This window comes from Porites lutea, chromosome 1 (genome assembly GCF_958299795.1).
Source record: "Porites lutea chromosome 1, jaPorLute2.1, whole genome shotgun sequence".
Classification (NCBI taxonomy): Eukaryota; Metazoa; Cnidaria; class Anthozoa; order Scleractinia; family Poritidae; genus Porites; species Porites lutea.
The window spans coordinates 8,239,878-8,258,104 of NC_133201.1; the positions used below are offsets into that span (position 1 = coordinate 8,239,878).

General features: G+C 38.8%; 1 protein-coding gene across 1 annotated transcript; it reads right to left on the bottom strand.

Moving 5' to 3' along the window:
• Positions 1-2,439: 2,439 nt before the first annotated feature.
• LOC140941776 (uncharacterized) lies at positions 2,440-15,327 on the bottom strand. The gene is made up of 3 exons (XM_073390818.1): positions 15,261-15,327; positions 8,671-9,951; positions 2,440-3,812 (listed from the first exon to the last, which is right to left on the bottom strand). Exons 2-3 carry the CDS (start codon positions 9,947-9,949, stop codon positions 2,440-2,442), a joined length of 2,652 nt encoding a protein of 883 aa, XP_073246919.1. The 5' UTR covers positions 9,950-9,951; positions 15,261-15,327.
• Positions 15,328-18,227: the final 2,900 nt, after the last annotated feature.

Below are 18,227 nucleotides of genomic sequence, written 5' to 3' on the forward strand. Positions count from 1 at the left end.
CGAGAGGTTTTTGTAAATTGCGTTGAATCTGATTTTCTGTCGGTAAATTTAGGAGTACCATAAGGGTCGATCTTAGATCCGTTCCTTTTTCTAGTTTGTTGTAGTTGGTACAAATGATATTGTTAGACTATTTCCCAATGATACTTCCCTGACTGTGACTGATAAGGACTTAGACATATATTGCTACGACAAATAGGGTTGGTCATTTAAAAAAGTCTAACTTAATAGGCCGCGGTTTAAGATCTCTTCCCAAGTGGGTTATTTTAAACGCAATTGTCGGGAAAATTACCGCTTTTTTAAGTTTCCTATGGTTTATTATAGCATGAATGTTAAATGCTTTTCTAGTCAAGATATATGGAGACTGTTTACAGCCCCATTTTTCCGTAAAATCGTCCTGATCGAGCGCTTTGCGTTACGGACAGCCAGCCATCTTGAATGACTGTCAAATCGACTTAGGGTACATATGAAACCAAGATGGCCGCCTGTACCGGTTAGCGCTGGATCTTGACTATCTTACAAAAAAATAGGGAACTCTGAACAGTCTACACTATTTGCTTTCCTGAAATTGCTCACGATAAACGGTATTAAGAAAATAAGGTTTGGCAAACTGACAATGGCTTTGAAATAACGCGCTTTTGTTAAACACTAGCTAAACTGCGTTCTGACCCATAAACACTGAATTCATTTATGAATGGTAACGTTTAAATCTCGGTTTTTCAACCGCGACAAAAAAAATCAATTGTCATTTGTACCCCCTCTCAAATCTTTGAATATCAGATATCAAGGAGATGGGTCCGGCTTTGACTGCTTCTTTTCTTAGCATGACCAGATTGATAAAATAAGAAAAGTGTAAATATCATTGCAAAACTGAAGCGACAAGTAAAAGCGCAATCTTTGATATGTGTCGTATTAAATTTTCAGCGTTCCCGATGTGGAGTTTATTTCGAAATCACATTTCTTAATCACCTTGACAACAGTGACTGTAGATAACGTGTAAATATTATGTTATACAGAAAGATGTTCAATGTTCCAATGTCTCTCTTATTTTGCTACCAAGTTGTACAGACTTTTTTTTCTTATGGTGGCGTTTATTCGAGTAAATACGGTCTTTATTATGCACTTTATTTTCGCTATCTAAACTATGGTTGTGTGTTGTGGGGTAATTATTACTTAGATCCAGTATCACAACTGGTAAAACTTGACGAAGTTGTTAGAAATGCCAACAACGTAATGACTTCGTGACCATGTGATTTCTCCCCAATTGTGTATGTACCTTAGCCTCATTAAGCTTTCTGACATTGTTACATTAAATACCTGTCAACAACAGTATTTTTATTATAACACCATATGTAAAAAGCCGTCTAATTTCAAGCCTTCCCTCATATATGACTAATGAGCAACATAATTATGACCCAGGGAAGTGCATTCATACAGCATCTAAATCCTAGCACTTTTAGAATAGATAATTAAGAGCATTTTGTCCCAAAGTTGTAGGTGTTATGACTGGCTGGAATGATATACCTAGGCATATAATATACGCTAAAAGCGAACTAGACATTATTATTTACATCTGTAAAACAGTACTGTACCAGTATTATATTACTTGTGTGTTTTCCCTTTTGTTCTCTCGTAATTTTTTTCCTCATTCAAAATGAAATCTAATACTAACAGAGCAAATAATTAGTTCTACTATATCTTGCCCTTCCCAATCTTTGTTGTAATTGGTGTCTCTTCACTGGTGTACTCGAAAATAAAACGGAGAAAATAGAATACAAAAAAACAAAAAAACAAATAAGAAATAAAACTTATCTCAGGGGCACCAAAAGACTGTTTTCTGTGAAATATCTGGTCAGAGAAGAAAATTTTGCCTAGAATTTTCAGTTACTTGAGGACGGCTAAGAATTTCTAGATGACCGTCCCACTCCTATTAATACCATTTTCGAAGCTTATCGAATAAATTCCCTACGATTTTCTGAAGTTTAATTTGCACTTTTCACTTCCAAAGTTAGCCTATTTTTCGTAGAGTGAAAGGAGACCTAAAATATTTGGATTTAAAAATGCAATGGAGAGAGAAATCAGAAAATGTCTCACTTTCGTAATACGTCAAATTACAGCTAAAATTTTCTTGAAAATAATACTCAAGTCCTTGTAATTTCGAAAAGACTCAAGTTCCCCTAGGATGACCGAACAGATATAAATTTTACAGCGCCGCTTAGAATGCTTTCCAGATATCTAAGAGTACTCTGGATACCCTAAAAAGTGTTATCAATGTATTTAGGGGGAAACCATCGTTGGGCGCGGCCCCTGTTATCTATCCTATAATATACATTCACTTTCATGAATTTTCTAATTCAGTCTGGATAGCAAGTGCATGAGAAAATGGTGAAAAAATAACAGCAGTGCATGCCACAGCCGAGGGACGAGACCGCAGAAAAAAAATTAGACTCCCTGGTTGTTTAAACTTCTCTGCAGAAGGAATTTCACAGCTTCAGTTTTGACACTAGACGCTGCAACCATTAGGGGTGTCTTACCCTTATGGTCTTTAGATTCAATGTCAAGTCCACATGAAAGACACTTTTCAATCACAGTGATGTCACCTCCTTGCGCAGCATAGTGCAAAGCATTCCTACCAAACGTGTCTTCCAAATGCGGATCTGCACCCTTAAGGAGAAGGAAGTCTACAATTTCAGGCTTCCCATCAGAAGCTGCGAACATTAAACCTGTCAGACCTTCACTGCTTCGCGCGTTGATGCTGAGTCCACTTGCAAGAATGGCCTCCATTATGGGAACAACGTGACTTGCAGATGCAGGGTTTACAACAGCAAGGTGCAGTGAGTTGACTGGTGAAGAGCCATACTCCAGTGTTGCATCAGCCCCCTCTTTAAGAAGATACTTTACGGCCTCCAGGTTGTTGTTCACAATAGCAACCATTAGAGGTGTCGACTTTCCATACGTACCTTTCATATTAACATCAAGTCCGCATGAGAGGATTTTTTCAATGATGGTAGTATTGCCACCTTCACAAGCAAAATGCAAGAGGCTCCAACCACTATTGGCTGTTAGCGTTGGATCAGCACCTTTCTCAAGAAGGTAATTTACAACTTGTAATTTGGAGAGTGCTGCAGCGCACATTAATGGTGTGTTGCCTTCATCATCTCGTGAATCAATGTCCACACCAAACGAAAGCAATCGCTTTATAATATCAGTGCAACCATATTGAGCAGAAATAACTAAAACATTTCTGCCTTTTTTGGTTGTCATAAATGGATCCGCTCTATTCTTTAGGAGAAACTCTAATATCTCCAAGTTGTTTTGGGAGGCCGCTATCATTAATGAAGTGACTCCATCATTATCAGTTGAATCAACAGGAATGTCACGTAAAAGCATCATCTCCACAATGGAGACATCACCGCCTTCAACAGCAGCATGAAGTAAATTTCTTCCTTCGTTGGTCACTGAAGTTGGGTCAGCATCTTTCGAGAGCAGGAAATCTACAGCTTGCTTCTTACCTGCAGCAGCAGCAACTATCAACGGCGTTCTGCCTAAACTATCTTTTGAGTTAACATCAAACCCCAGGGAAAGCATCATTTCAATGATTGATACATCACCAACCTCAGCAGCACTGTGTAGCAAATTCCAGTCCCTAATTTCAGCTGGTTTGCACTCCTTCCCACTGTTGCCTTTGTCTGCAGTCTTACCAGCTTCCAAATTTGGAACAGTTGTCATGGGTTTCATTGAATCAAGAAAAAAAGAAGGCATCGGCCAGTGCTTTAAGCCTTTCAATGTGCCACCTGGAGCCGATGGTGCTGAATCTAAACAACAGAACCATTCCATTAAAATAACAATAAATATTAAAACAGTACTAGATGACAGTCCAATTCATGTTACACTTCAAAATTATACAGCAAGTGACTCAGTATTGCATACTGAGCTAGTAAACCAAACTACCATGCAAGTAGTTAGTTTATTTTGTTATGGACAAGGTACCAGAAATATTGTGACCTGTTCACTACTATTTTTGCATTCGTCTAGCTCTATGGCCAATTATTTTGCTTAATTTTATATCAATAAACCATGATTATAACAAAGGCCTCAGTTAAACAATAAAAAAGGAGACTTTTCACTGTAAAAACTAATGAGGGCTGTGCTGTAGCAGAGCCCAGTGGCCCACCCTGGCGCTTAACATTTGCTCTTCATGTGTGACTAGAAAATCTTAGTTTTTTCATACAAATCAAATGCTGGGCACCCCAGATTTTATAGGTTCAGAGCACTGAGCTCAGTGTTCTCCTTATCAGGAGGTAACCGGTAAAATTTACCGTCTGAACCAACACTTCTTACCATTTGCAACTGCTTGAAGGTTTATTAAAATTAAATAAGTTGTTTTAAAAAATACGCAAATTGTGATCCGATCTGATCAAGGTAATGAATGAATTTATGGAACTGTACTTAAGTATGCACAGCTTTTCTTTTTATGGGCCATGCACTTTGGAAAGAGAGCATTGAAGACAGAGTAAAATTATTGGAATCAAACGTTTTAAATTGTTGTCTAAAGATAACAACGGCTGATTTGCGTAAAATAGGTCGTAAAATGAGGGAATGACATTTCAGAGAACTTAGCTCCTGAATTTCACAGCGAGGTCGAAGCCATGTCCCTCACTCCACTACCCCCTCCCCCGAGGAAAGTGCGCCTCTAGCACATTTTTTGCCTTACTGGGCATGAATGGTCCCTTACCTGCTTAGCTAAAATTTAGGAAGAACACGGTGAGTTCCCTTCAATTTTCCTTAGAGCGCAGCCGTGACAATTCCCTCATATCCTGAAACAGTTGAACCTCCACAAACAGCCACAGTCTCCACAACGGCCACCTCTCTACAATGGACAATGGCCAATTTTATGGCGAACCGTCCTCCTCTCTAGAATGGCCACTTTCTTCTGTCCCCAAGGTGGCCATTGTAGAGGTTCAACTGTAGTTATTGGCTTAGCCCAGCTGGCCCCACCCAGAGCTTTGGCACAGCTAACAAGCTGGTTTGGCATTGAATACTGTCATAATTAAAGTTGTTTGCTATTGCTGTGAAACTCCTAAAACCCGTCAACACCAGAAGTATTTCTGGAAGTCATTGTGTTGCAAATTAAGGGACAAGCCTATCAGGCATGGGAAAACTAAACCCCAAGCAGCAAAGGTAATTAGTTCATGGTTTACTGGCTTGAAAATATTTCGTATTGTCCTGACCTTTGCTGTGGTTGGTCATAACATAACATTTTAAAACTTTTCCTGGAATTCAAGGTTTTATTAGTTTCAAAATAAGACCAAATGCCATCGCAAATTAATTAATATTAAATTACTAATACCTGCATTTTCAATTTTGACATTCTGAGCCTAATCAAAAAAGTTTTTAAAAAAGGCTAACAGTTACCCATTTTGAGAACCTGCACATACATTGTAAATGTATATTAAACTGGAGGGACACAAGGGATATGATTACGCTGCAACTACTGCATGCGAGGCCACCTAGACAAAATTGACCAATCGGTTTAAAGGAAAATAACAATACATTCCAAGAACCTTATGTGGTTATCAACAAACGAAAGGAACAAATTGAAATTTACCAATTATTACAAGCTTAACACCCCTTGTAGAATCAGACACTATGTAGAATCTATGCAAATGCTATGTCACAAAGCTATGTAAAACCTATGTTAATGAGTCATACATTGCTTTAACCAGATCCTATGTTGTTTCTATGCCAGGACTATGTTTTTTGTATCGAAAATGCTATGTTTTCGCTAGTCAAACGGAACCTACTTAAAAGCTATGCAGTTTTTAAAGTTAGGAATAAAGGAAGAAATGACATAGTTTCCACATAGCCTATGCATACAGTTTACTTAGCTTGTGGAAAGAGATTTTAGACTTCATAGTCAACCTCATAGAAAAATCATAGAAAATAAATAGCCTTCACATAGGACTGAAATAGAGTTTACATAGTAAAATGGAACAGGGAACAGTTGATTAAATAGCTTTTGAATAGGGTTTGCTTAGAATTTAGATAGCCCAGAAATAGTAAAAACATATGAAAAACATAGCCTTTTAACAGGTCACATATACTTTGCATAGCATTAAAATAGGGAAAACACAGAACAAATAGTCTTTGCATAGCTTTGAAATAGGATTTTAATAGTATTTGAATAGGTAAAACATATCACATACACAGGCTTTAACTAGAGTTCAAACAGAAATTACATAGAATTGACATAGTCTCTTATGTATGTAGGTTTCGATCTGCTTAAGCAAATGTAGTGTTTAAAATACGCTCGTAAAAATCACCAAAATAGTAAAAATAGTATAAACATATGAATTATAATACCTTTTACATTGGTAAGAAATCGGTTTTGAAACGAAAAATTGAAAACTTATGACAATATAATACCACGAACACTAATAGTAACACAAATGCAGTATTTTCATGGAGGTTTCAGAATCGAAACCCCAAGTTAAAGTTTGCTTAATTTGCTTATCGTGTAGACTTTTGGCTGATGTCGTGCTCTTCAGTGCCATACAGTTTCCTTTTGACTGCAACGAATAAGTATCTGCAAACAGAAAAGTGGAGATTTTAAGGCAAATGAACATAAAAACAACCTGACGTTTTAGAATTGAAACGAAGGAGTATCAAAGCGTGATCGAAGGTGACCGATCCTTGTTCAGATACGCGAAAAGGGGAGACAACACAGGCAAATCGAAACTTAATTGAGAAAAACATCACTTACCAACGTTAGGAATACTTTTTGTTGAACCTGGCAGGAAAAAGACTGGAAATTGAAGTAAAAAGAAGCGTCTTCTTGTAAAAACGCACGCTTACAGCTCGTCTTCTTTGACTTGAAAGCGCCCGCGTGGAAACAGACAATTTTCACGCCTTTTCATTGGTTGAAAAGGCCCACGTGACGATAAAACGCAAAATACGCATGTGTTGAACTCACGGGCTTCCCTGGGAACTAGTGGAAACAAAATGGCTGACAAACACCCACCGAGGACTTTTCCGAGGACTGCAGGTAGCGTTTCGCAGTTTTGACCAAGCAGTTATATTCAGGAGACGTCCACAATCAAGACGAAAGATCGAACCCAATGTAAAAGAAGAAAATGATGCATGGAAGTATCATTTCAAGTGAAGAAACTCTAGGGAAAAGCTAGAAAGGAAAGTTAAGACAGGGATGATGGATGTAGCGATTCAATGCTTAACAAAAATCTTCTCACTAAGAAACTATCTGCAAGCACAAAAAAAATTATAGTACATGATTTTTCAGTGTTTTAGTTTAAAACACTGCTTTTTACTTTGGAAGTATGCTTAGCCTTCTGTAAGCGCTACCATCAACATGCCTAGTCACTTAAAAGCTATGTTGCAATATCACATAGAAAACGCATAGACTACATATATTTTTCATATGAGTGACATAGGAAAAAATATGTTTATGTAAAAGCTATGTAGCCTTTATCTCATGATAAAGCTAAATGAAAATGTCACATAGTGAATACATAGGCTGCAAATATGTTTCATCACATAGCATAGAATATACATAGCACTATGTAAAAGCTAAGAAACTTGTTGGAAATAAAAGTGAAGATCGAGATGCTATGTAAAAGCTATTTTACTTTGATGCATAGTGAATACATAGGATGCTAATCGGAAGGAAAAGCAGAACTTTCTATTGCATAGTAAATACATAGCTATGTCAAGACTATGAAAAGATTTTGAATAGTATTTGCATAGGTATTCAAAAGCTATGTGCTTTTCAAATAGCCTAAACATAGTTTCAACATAGATTTTGCATACTTTGGACTATGTTGTTTGGTGTGTTACATAGTTAATACATAGGCAGTAGTGAACATAACATAGCTAAAACATAGTCCAACATAGTAAACAAATAGCATGAGCATAGGTTTTGCATATGTCTGGTTCTACAAGGGACGTGACCTGCTGAAGAGAATCTTGTGCATTTCATAAGAGTGACTGATAGTAGCAAAAAACGTGAACATTGCTTTAATTTTTGAAAAGGGCAGCAATGTTAGCAAGGAAATATGATTGTGACAAACAAATATGAATCGTGAGCATAATACAGAAAATATTGTCGTGATAAATTTTGCTTTCTTGGAATTAAACTTAATTCCACTATTAATATTCACAATATTTTTGTGCTTGACCTAGCTTTTTGTTTTCTTACGAGCAGCTGATTAGCTTCAAAAACTACTTCCTCAGAATGCATTATTATTTTCCTGTAATCGTAGGGCTGTCACTAAGTGCCGGGGGCCGGGGATTTTCCCAGTCTACTATGAACGTGGGCTTTGGCTACTCTTATAGGAAACAAAAGGAGAATAGAACCCATTGAGGTTTCTACGAACCTGCCCACTTACCCCTCCCCTAACCCAACATTTTGCAATAAGTGAGAAGTAAGTGTTAATCTTGACTCAGGGGAGGGATAGGTGGGCACAGCTTTCAGAAATCTAAATTGATGCAAGAACTTCCAAGCTAGACAATTTCCTGCCTGCTGATTGCATTTACCCGGAAACTGGAAATTTTAGCAACAGCCCTGTAATCCAGTTGGTAAATTTTGTAAAAAAAAGTGGCCTTGGTTAGAGTGCTGTCAGTAGTTAAACTGTAAAAACATCCTTTCACATTGCATACCATTTGATTCAACTGCAACTGCACTGGCCGGCCTGTCAGTTAGATCCTGCACAATTTTTTTGAATTTTGCACACTGAGTGTCCCAAGAGTAAATCCTGCGATACTCTTCCCTAAGACGAACCGCACCATCACATCTCTCTTTTGGATTCTGGATGGAGAGCTGTGTTATCTTCTGGAGCCACTTCTCCTGGTTTCCTGATTTTACAACTGCCAAATGCCCACCTTCCACTTTCTCCAAAGCTTTAGCAATGCCAGATTCACTAGTAACAAGAACAGGAACCCCTGCAGAAATAGCTTCAAGGGCAACCAATCCAAAGCCTTCAGTGCGAGACGGAAGAGCAACCAAGTCTGCTTCGAGAAACATTGTCTTCAGCTCTTCTTGATCGCAGTATCCACGAATAGTCACTTGATCACGTGTTATTCTTGTTGTCTCTAGTAACCAATCCTCTATTTTTCTATGTTGACCCTCCGGTGAACCGACAAATGTCATTTTAAATTTCTCTCCAAGAGAACCTACTGCATCAGCAATAACATCATAACCTTTCAGAGAAAGGTCCTCAAAAGTTCCTCTACCAAAGACAAAGATGTGGAACTCGTCTTGATCATTTGTCACTTTTCCAACCCTTTGCTCTGAGAGGCCAGTAAATTTTTCAGAAATTCCAGGTGTAATGACATGAACCTCCCTGTCTGGGAGACATCTACTGTACTTTTGCTGTAATCTTGTTCCCACAGCAACCACAGCATTGGCTGCTTTGCAGAGTGCAATTTCGCTTTTATGCTTCTTCTCATTTTCTTCAATTGTATCAGTGTTTTCTGCATCCGCTTGTTTGTATTTTCCAAGGTCTTCACAAAACACATGCACAAATTGCACCCATTTGCAGTTTGTAGTTTTTACAATGCACCAGGCAGGGATGCCAAACTTCCTGCTGTGGCCAATCACAATATCAGGATGTGAAAGTTCTGTTGGAGGAACCCTAAGCCAATCCAGGGGATCTGAGGTTCCAGGTATGCTTGTTGCAGTGATTAAATTTACATCATTTTTTCTAGCATCTTCTCTATCTGATTCAGTACTTCGAGAGACATAGCAATGGACTTTGATCTCGCCATTTGATATTTTGGCTAAACTTATTGCAAATTCTCTATTGAAAGTAGGCAAACCTCCCTTGGACGACATCCACTCTTCACATAAAAACATGACATTGATACATTGTGACTCACTGCCACTTGTGCTTGGCATGCTTGGTTCATGTCCAAATGCTTCAGGGTGAGTTCTCTTCATTTCTGTTAATCAACAAACAGAAGATTACTAAGGCAGCATTCACACCTGGTCCCCGTGCATTTCACCGGCTGAGCACTAATGTGAACACACCCTTTTTCAAGAACCCACACTGGAATTTGGGCATGGTGCCATTGCCTGAGTACAAAGTCAATTTTTTACACACCAATGTAATTTCTTAGGCAGTCCACTGCTTTGTACTCATTGCTAAGCTCATGTTTCAAAATGGCATCTGAGAGGGACAAATGGAGTAACTATTTACACAGCCACATATCAGGTAATCAAGGTATGAACACAATACTGAGGGCCTCCCAGGGGTTTTAGGGAACAAGGGAACATCGCCATTTACTTTTAGGGAACAAGGGATATTTCAAAATAACTTTTAGGGAACAAGGGAACTGTTGAGGGATATTCGGGAACAAGGGAACATTGACTTTCGACCATTTTCTAACTTTTGGAGAGATTTCCATTAACTGTTTATGAAGACATTTCCGACGTTTCTGTAATTTCACGCATTTCCGACGACTAAGCCTGGCGACTAATCTTCACAAGTGAACTGGTGACGACTGGGGACGAGTTTAGAACGCGTGGGAACCTTGGACCGGTTTAGTCCTGGGTTGAGTGCTAGATTTAACATAAAGAGCATTTTGACCCTGGTTGTGGAAAACACGTTTTCTGAGATGAGAACGGGTGCCAGTGACATGCCGTTGCAGCTTGAATTTGACTACAGGTTCAGTAGAGCGATCAAAGAACACTTAAAAAGACAGTGCTCTACACCATATTCATACTTTACTAGCTCTAGTTCATACTACCCACACACCTTTGTATCTGCAAGCTACTCTGACCTTCCGAAATTACGTCCCCCAAAGAGAAATAAGCTAACTAGTCAACAAGTTCGCGAGATGAGGAATTGTAGAGCTGTCCACGGTCAGAGTGTTCCCCAAAAAACGGTGCGCAATATGACGACCAAAGACAACCCAGGAACTCTCCCGATTAATCTATATGCGGTGGGCCCACCAGATGTCCAGCCACTTGATTTAACCAAATTAGGAGACCACCATTCAGTGCAACAAATGCCACAGAAAGAAGTGACAGAGTTTCTGTACACGTCTAATCAGATAGTCTGTGTTAAGCATGACAAAGGGTGCCCTGAAAACACCTTGGTTCTCACCTGCCTACAGGAGAATGTTAAAGTTGGCATAAAAAAAGTGATGGCCAAAATTTTTGTTCAAGATCCTTTTAACCCAATATGCTTTTCGGAAAATTCACAGAAATACATTGAGGTAGATAGCATTATTTGTATCTTGACGACCTACAAACATAATCAAGATGTTTTGGAACTTAAGGAGGAAGAGCTGATCCTACTTCAGGATGAAATTCAACAGACAAGTGATGTCCTAACTCTTACAGAGGCGACAGAAATTTCTGCTGATGAACCAGAGGTGATGCGGCATTCATCAAGGAGACGAAAGAGGCGTTTTGCTGAGGATTATCTCTACTATGACTAACGAGGTAAAACTTACGAAAATACTGACCATCGAAAACTGAAATATGATTGAAATTCTGGGGAACATTAATTAATATTTCTGGGGATCAAGGGAACATGCAACAGAATTTCTGGGAACAGGGGAACTTGATGAAAGTGAATTTCAGGGAACATCTTAATTTATTTTTGGGGAACAAGGGAAAAACTCCAATTTTTTTGAGGGAACAAGGGAACATGTACCCCCCCCCCCCCCCTGGGAGGCCCTCAATACTGGCAATACTTTACACTAAATGATTATCTGAAACTTGAACTTACAGAGGGTAAAACCGTGCAAAGATTGTCAGTTTTATAGATCATGGACTGGCCCAAGAGTCATTTTAACTAGCACCAAAAAAATTTTTTTGATAACAAGGCAAGGATTGATTACAGTTCTTTTACAATTTGAATGCTACAAAAAACGTCTCTTGCCCATTGGGTAAATTTAGAACAGAATTCTCTAGCCGAATAGCAACCACTAGCCCCAGGTTAATCGAACATGACTTTCTTTGCATGCTCACCCCAGCCAAAATGAGCTGGCAGCAGGCAACTTTGCTGCTTCCAGTGGAATATTTGCTGCCTACTCGATCAACAATAATGTTTAATAATTTCAAATGCAAACCTGCACCCAAGTTTAGGCTTTTGCTGCCTGTTATTCTGGTTGTCCTGCCTATTACATGTACTGCAAACCATTTTGACTGGGCTACATGCTGGTAAAATATTCTAATTTAGAGGATTTCACACCATGAGTGGTAATTGGGAATCCAGGAAATTTTTTTTCTGGCGGAATCTGGAATTCAGCTCAAGCAATCCGGAATGCTGCTTATGATTGGAATCAATAATCCAAGTTCCAGCACTGACAAGGAATCTGGACTCCACAACGGGGAATGTGTAATTCCAGAAAATATCCATACCTCCCCTAAGGGTTGGACAATGGAACTTTCAGAAGGGGGGGGGGGGGGGGTGTTAAAAGCCTAATTTTTGGGTAGGGCGTGTTCATGTGAAATAATTTTTCCAGAAGGTCATGCAAAACTTACAGTTATCGAACATGTTTTAAGCGTATCATGTTGTGGCAAATAAAAATAATTAAAATTATGGGTAAAAGTCATGATGATTTTAAGATGTTTCCCATTAATGTATACAGTGGAAGCAACTCAAGGAAATGCATTATTTTCAACAATCACATCTTCTATTTTAATTACTAAATTAAGGCTTGATGAAGAGCTAGAAATCACATTGTTTATTAAATAGAATTGTCTCCAAATCAAAATAGTTCACATGGATCAAATTTCACCAACAAAACAAACAATGCTTGATGACTTACAAAACATTGCATCATTTACCCAATTAATAATTATCTTTCTTTAACAAGTTCCTATCAGTCTTTTTTCCAATTTAAAAGTTTTGTTCATTTAGCTGTACTTAAAGTCAATTCACTGAGGTTTGCAAATATAATTATGTGTTGAGGATTTGTATTGTACACTTAACCTCAAACTTTGCAAAAAGTTTTCAGATGTTGCAATTCTTGGAATGGATGCTTCTAGTTAACAAACCAACATTAATCTGTTTGAAAGGATGTTTCAAACTTTTAAATACATGTTATTAGTCTGCAAATAGATATTATTTCTATAATTAATAAAATTGAAGCATTGCTGTATAATTAATGCTTAAAACAGATTTTTGATCTGACTGAAAGACCATCTGGGGGAGGGACTTTTTACTTGGTGATTCTGAAATGAATTAACATGCATATTTGTTAAACTTAATGTAGTAAAACTCTTCCATTTTTAAATCCCTGATTACCAAAATATTCTTACCACCAGAAATCCAAAATTGTGCAAACCCATTCTAGTAACTCTATTAAAAATGTAGCCCCAATTATAGTCAATGAATCCAGTCATGAAAATGTGACTCAATCCAGCGGTACTAGGAAGTACCCCCCCTCCCCCACCACCACCACACACACTCACAGACAGTAAAAAGAGACAAAAATGGATGCATGGAAACAACTGCAAAACCATACGAGCAAGACAAGCACATATACATAAGATATATTCCCGCTGTTGCAAAACCACATTACCTAAAAAATACCCATTCCTAAATATATTGTCATTTAGTTTCCCTTAGCGATTGATGACTACTGCATATTTTCTGCCTCAATAGACCTTTTCACGATTTATGACCACATCTTGGCTGGGGGGCAAATGCCAAAATGTATTTTAAAAGGCATTTGTACTGAGATTACTTTCATGAAGTAAAAAGAAGAGATTCAGGTTAAAATGACAAAAAAACAAATTTTCAAGGTATTAGAAGTGCTATAAAGTCAAAAAATGGTCATGCTTATAAAATCGCTTATTTGAAATGCACTCTTAACCTGAACTCAAATTCCAAAAATGAAGCATTTTCGTTAAATATAAGCCGAGAAAACGAAGGCCAAAGTTGGTATCTATGAGCACTTTTTTGGAAATATTTATAATCACAGGGCTGAAATCCAATGCGATACTTTCTGTTGTTGACAGAAATGTTGCAATTTTCAAATGCAATAACGCGTTATGAGTTTCAAGTAAGCCAGGGCAAATTATAGCAAAATTTGCTTACATTCTGCTTCCCCAAATTAAGTACAATTGTTTTGATATTTCTAAATCATTCCTGTGGCAGTAAAAAGCCACATCACTGTAAGGTCGATGACAGATAAGGCCCCAATTTAATGATCTGTTATGCAAATTAGCACGTTGCTAAGGCTAAAACATTGTTTACGACACCATATTGAGAGCACATCACGCAACGAGCTCAAACAAAGATTTTCCTATTTTCTCGCCACTTTACGTGCTACAGTCGGGTCAGTGTCACAACAAACATCAACAACAGTGGTTTACTCGTAAGAATTCAAGATGGCGACGGAGAAAACAGTGCAGCGCGACGAAAATTACGGGTGAATTAGGGGCAATTTTGCAGCTGTGTTGGACCTCACTGAAGACAAAAGATGTAAAAAGATGAGGATTTATGATACCGCGATGAAACTTGTCAGGTTTATTCACATAATGTAAAGGAAAAATGTGTTGATTTCGGGCAATTCCCGGAATATTTTGGAATTTTTGCGGTGGCCTGAAGTTACAGGGCATTACAAAAAAATTCCACCTTTATATCTCAGGAAAAATTTACTGACTGCTGCCAGGAATTTAAAGGTAAATGAACAAACTAAGCATAAGTCAGTTCCAGTTTTTTTTTTATATTCCTAGCTATCGAGAGAAAGCAAGAAATACGGAATTATTGAAGTTTTGAGCCTGCGATACAAATCGGAAATAACACCTTTGACGTGAAAATTGACACCTCGGATATCAATTTTCTGAAAGCTAAACTCTCGCTTGATAGGCCTGTGTAATTTTTATTTTGCTAAATTCTTAATCATTTGAGAAATAACTTTTACAAATGGAAGGGTCTATAGCAGATCTAGTACCTTTAAGATTTCATACAAACCCTTGTAATCAACATTATGCAAATTACCATGAAAATTTAACCACATGAGAAGATTTATTATTGTTTATAAATAGCGTTATTTTCCGTTGAATGGATGATATCAATAAAACTGTGTAAAGGAGAGGCAAATGTTGGAAATCCGCCTCGTTGTAGCTGCGTTATGGAGGTTCCAAGTGGGCCAAAATCTCATACATTCACTGTACTAGCCGTGTTTGCCCTCCAGCCAAGATGGTGAAACGGTCTACTAAACCCAAGACTAGGACCTCAAGTTTAAGTTTCGGGACTTAATAATAAATAGAAATATCAGTTGCCTACCTTAAATGGCTTGTACTGAAATACAACGGGAATGCTGATTTAAACAAAACCGAAAGCTGTATAAAGCTTTGCGTGCCAACACACTGCGAGCTTCCGTGATGCGCGCGCAAGGCGGGTTTCGACGGGCTCTGGGGACGAGAATGTTGGTGGGTCGAGTTTCAAGCATTTGCAATTGGCGGAAGAACCCTGGCAACTTTCATCGCGCCATTTTTCCTACCTAACTGACTGTCCCTGAGTCTCCGAGGATGGATCACGCACTATCCTATTAGTAAAATTCAATTAGTGGTCTATTATCAATGCTGCATTCTGATTGGTTGAGCTACTACTAGGCCATATGTTATAGCCCGCTAGTGGCGAAAAGCGCCGGATTTTTGGCGGCAAAAAAGGATTAAAGGCCCATAGCCCAAAAAAGAAAATGGGCCCTTCGGCCTCATAGGCTATTGACTCAGAGCCCCTCGAGGAATAATTGTTAATTAAAAGACTAGCGGATAAGTGTAAGGAAAACCAAAATATAAAACAAAAGAAGCAAGGTTGATTTTACAGTCGGGAAGACTGTAAAATCAGCCTTGCCTTTTATATATATATATATATATATTTTCACTTAGTGCTGATTTGATCCTTTATTAAAATCCGGTCCTTCATTTTTGTAAGCTGGTCATTGCTTCAAAAATTCAAGGAAAACCAAGTGCATTGGAGTTTACGCAACGACGACGACGACGGGAACGAGAACGGCAAAAGCGGCAATAGGTTTAGACAAGCAAAACAATGTTGCGCGTGCATCACGCTTTTTTGTACATTTCTCTGCCGTCGCTGCACGACTACTACGTGCCCGAGGGGGGGGGGGGGGGTACTGCCATATATGGGCTATATGGGTATGTGCCGCTGTGAAGGGTATAGTTTTCAAACAGGGTATATAAATCAGAGTGTTTGGGTCTAGAATAGGGTATCATTTTTCAGGAAAACGATCAGTTGGTTGAAGATTTTATCTAGACTAGGGACTGTGGTATAAGGTTTTGTTTTGGCTAGACTGTGCTAGTGACCTCAGTAGTTTCTGGAAAACAGCTACTCTAGGATAGCGGGGATTTGGGGAGTATACTCTAGTATAGGGTAGCAAAATTCAGCTGAACTAGCTCTGGTATAGGTTAAGGGTTCCAGAGTCCCAGCGGCACATCCCCACCCAGAAATTCCTAAAGTATCCCCCCCGGGACTATGTGAAACTGCCCAATTTCACATTTTGTCGAGGAAGGGAACAAAAGACAACAACTTTCTTTTTCTTTTCCTGAACTTTGATGCAGTCCTTTAGAATTCAACTCCAAAAAAATTTGCCAACATTTGATGAATTAAACGAGATAGAATAAGCACAGTAAAGTTTGAGGCAGGGCTAATTCACTTTTTAAGTGACGTTTTCGTAGCCGTCGCCGTCGTCGTTGGGTAAACCCCCTTAGAGTGAACTTACCGTCCTCTTCTCTCTGCCGTCCTGTTGCGTGAACTCACTAGGGACCTTAACAAGGACGACGACGACGGCAGTGAAAACGTCGGTAAAAAAATGAATTTGCGTGCTTTCAAACTTAATCGCGTCTATTTGGACCCGCTCAATATGTCAAATGCAGGCAACTTTTCCTGAAGTTGAATTCTTAAGGATTTAATTCAGGTTCAAAAAGAGGAAGGAAAATACGTCGTCGTTTGTCCACGTCCTCAATAAAATGTCAAATTAGGAGGTTTCAAGTCGTAGTCGTGCAGTGGACGTCAAAGAAATGTACTAAAAAGCGTGATGCACGTGCAGAGCTGTTGTTTTGATCATTAAACCTATTGTTTTTTTGAAGTCGTCTTTGTGGTCGTCGTCGTAGTTGCTTAAGCTCCCTACTAATGATTTCCGCCTTTCGAACAATCATGACTGGATCCTAACTTAGCCTACGATTAGGTGGTATCACTTTTAATAACTTGGGTAATGATAATGATAATGACAATGATAATAATACATGGGGAGAGGGCAGCAATACAGTGAGTACTTTTTTTTTTTTTTTAATTCAATATTTAACCAGGGGCATCCAATTTAGCAGAACTAGTTTAAATGGAGCCCTGACAAAACACAAAAACAAAGACATTAAAATTAGACAATTAATTAAGTTAAGACAACATGTAACGCTCGTGTTACTGTTTAAAGTGGCGTTTTAGCTTGATTTTGAATTCACTGAGGGTCTCTTCTTGTCTAATGATTCTGGTTAGGGTGTTGTAGGTCCGAGCACCGTTTATTCTGAAGCTACCTTGGTATTTGGTAGTTTTTGCGAAGGGAGGGCGCAGCAAAAAACGACTTCTGGTGTTATCGCCATGGAAAAGGTGCGCGTGTTTAAACTCTGAAAGTAAGTACGAAGGCGCTATTCCGTGAAGACACTTATGAGCTCTTATGGACTAGGACGCATTTGAGATAATTTCTGCGTGCTTGTAGGCTAGGCCAGTCAAATGTTGATTTTAACTTCTCAGCCCCGATAGATCGACCTTCAATAATACATGCGGCGCATCTATTTAGCTTATCTAGATAGGCTTTGCTCCCAACCCCACAACTGTCCCAGACAGGCGAACAGTAATCGAACAATGGCAGGACTAAAGTACAGTCGAACCTCTCTAATACGGACACCGAAGGGACAGAGCAAAGTGTCCGTATTAGAGAGGTGTCCGTTGTATAGAGGTCATGAATATTACGTCACTTTAAAGGCTCCATTGATGGTATTAAGTGTTCTTTAAGTCAAAATTGGCCCAAAAAAGGCTTTGAGGTGCATTTGATGTTGGTCAATACGAAAGAGGGTTTGGGACTTATAAAACATTTTCTTGCAAAGCCTGGGACCAATGGAGTTGTCAACGTATGTGGGAAGGCAGTCAATCGGGGCGGAGGATTAGGCATGGAGATCCCATGTGAATATATTTTCACTGGACCGCACAAACTCATTGAGCGTTTGGGGAAGTGCTTGG

Bases quoted from the DNA above. Each gene is read 5' to 3' on its own strand.
- LOC140941776 (XM_073390818.1), bottom strand. From the start codon at position 9,949: ATGAAGAGAACTCACCCTGAAGCATTTGGACATGAACCAAGCATGCCA. The intron at 3,813-8,670 runs GTATGCAATGTG...TCTGTTGTTTAG, and splicing joins AGTTGCAGTTGAATCAAATG to ATTCAGCACCATCGGCTCCA.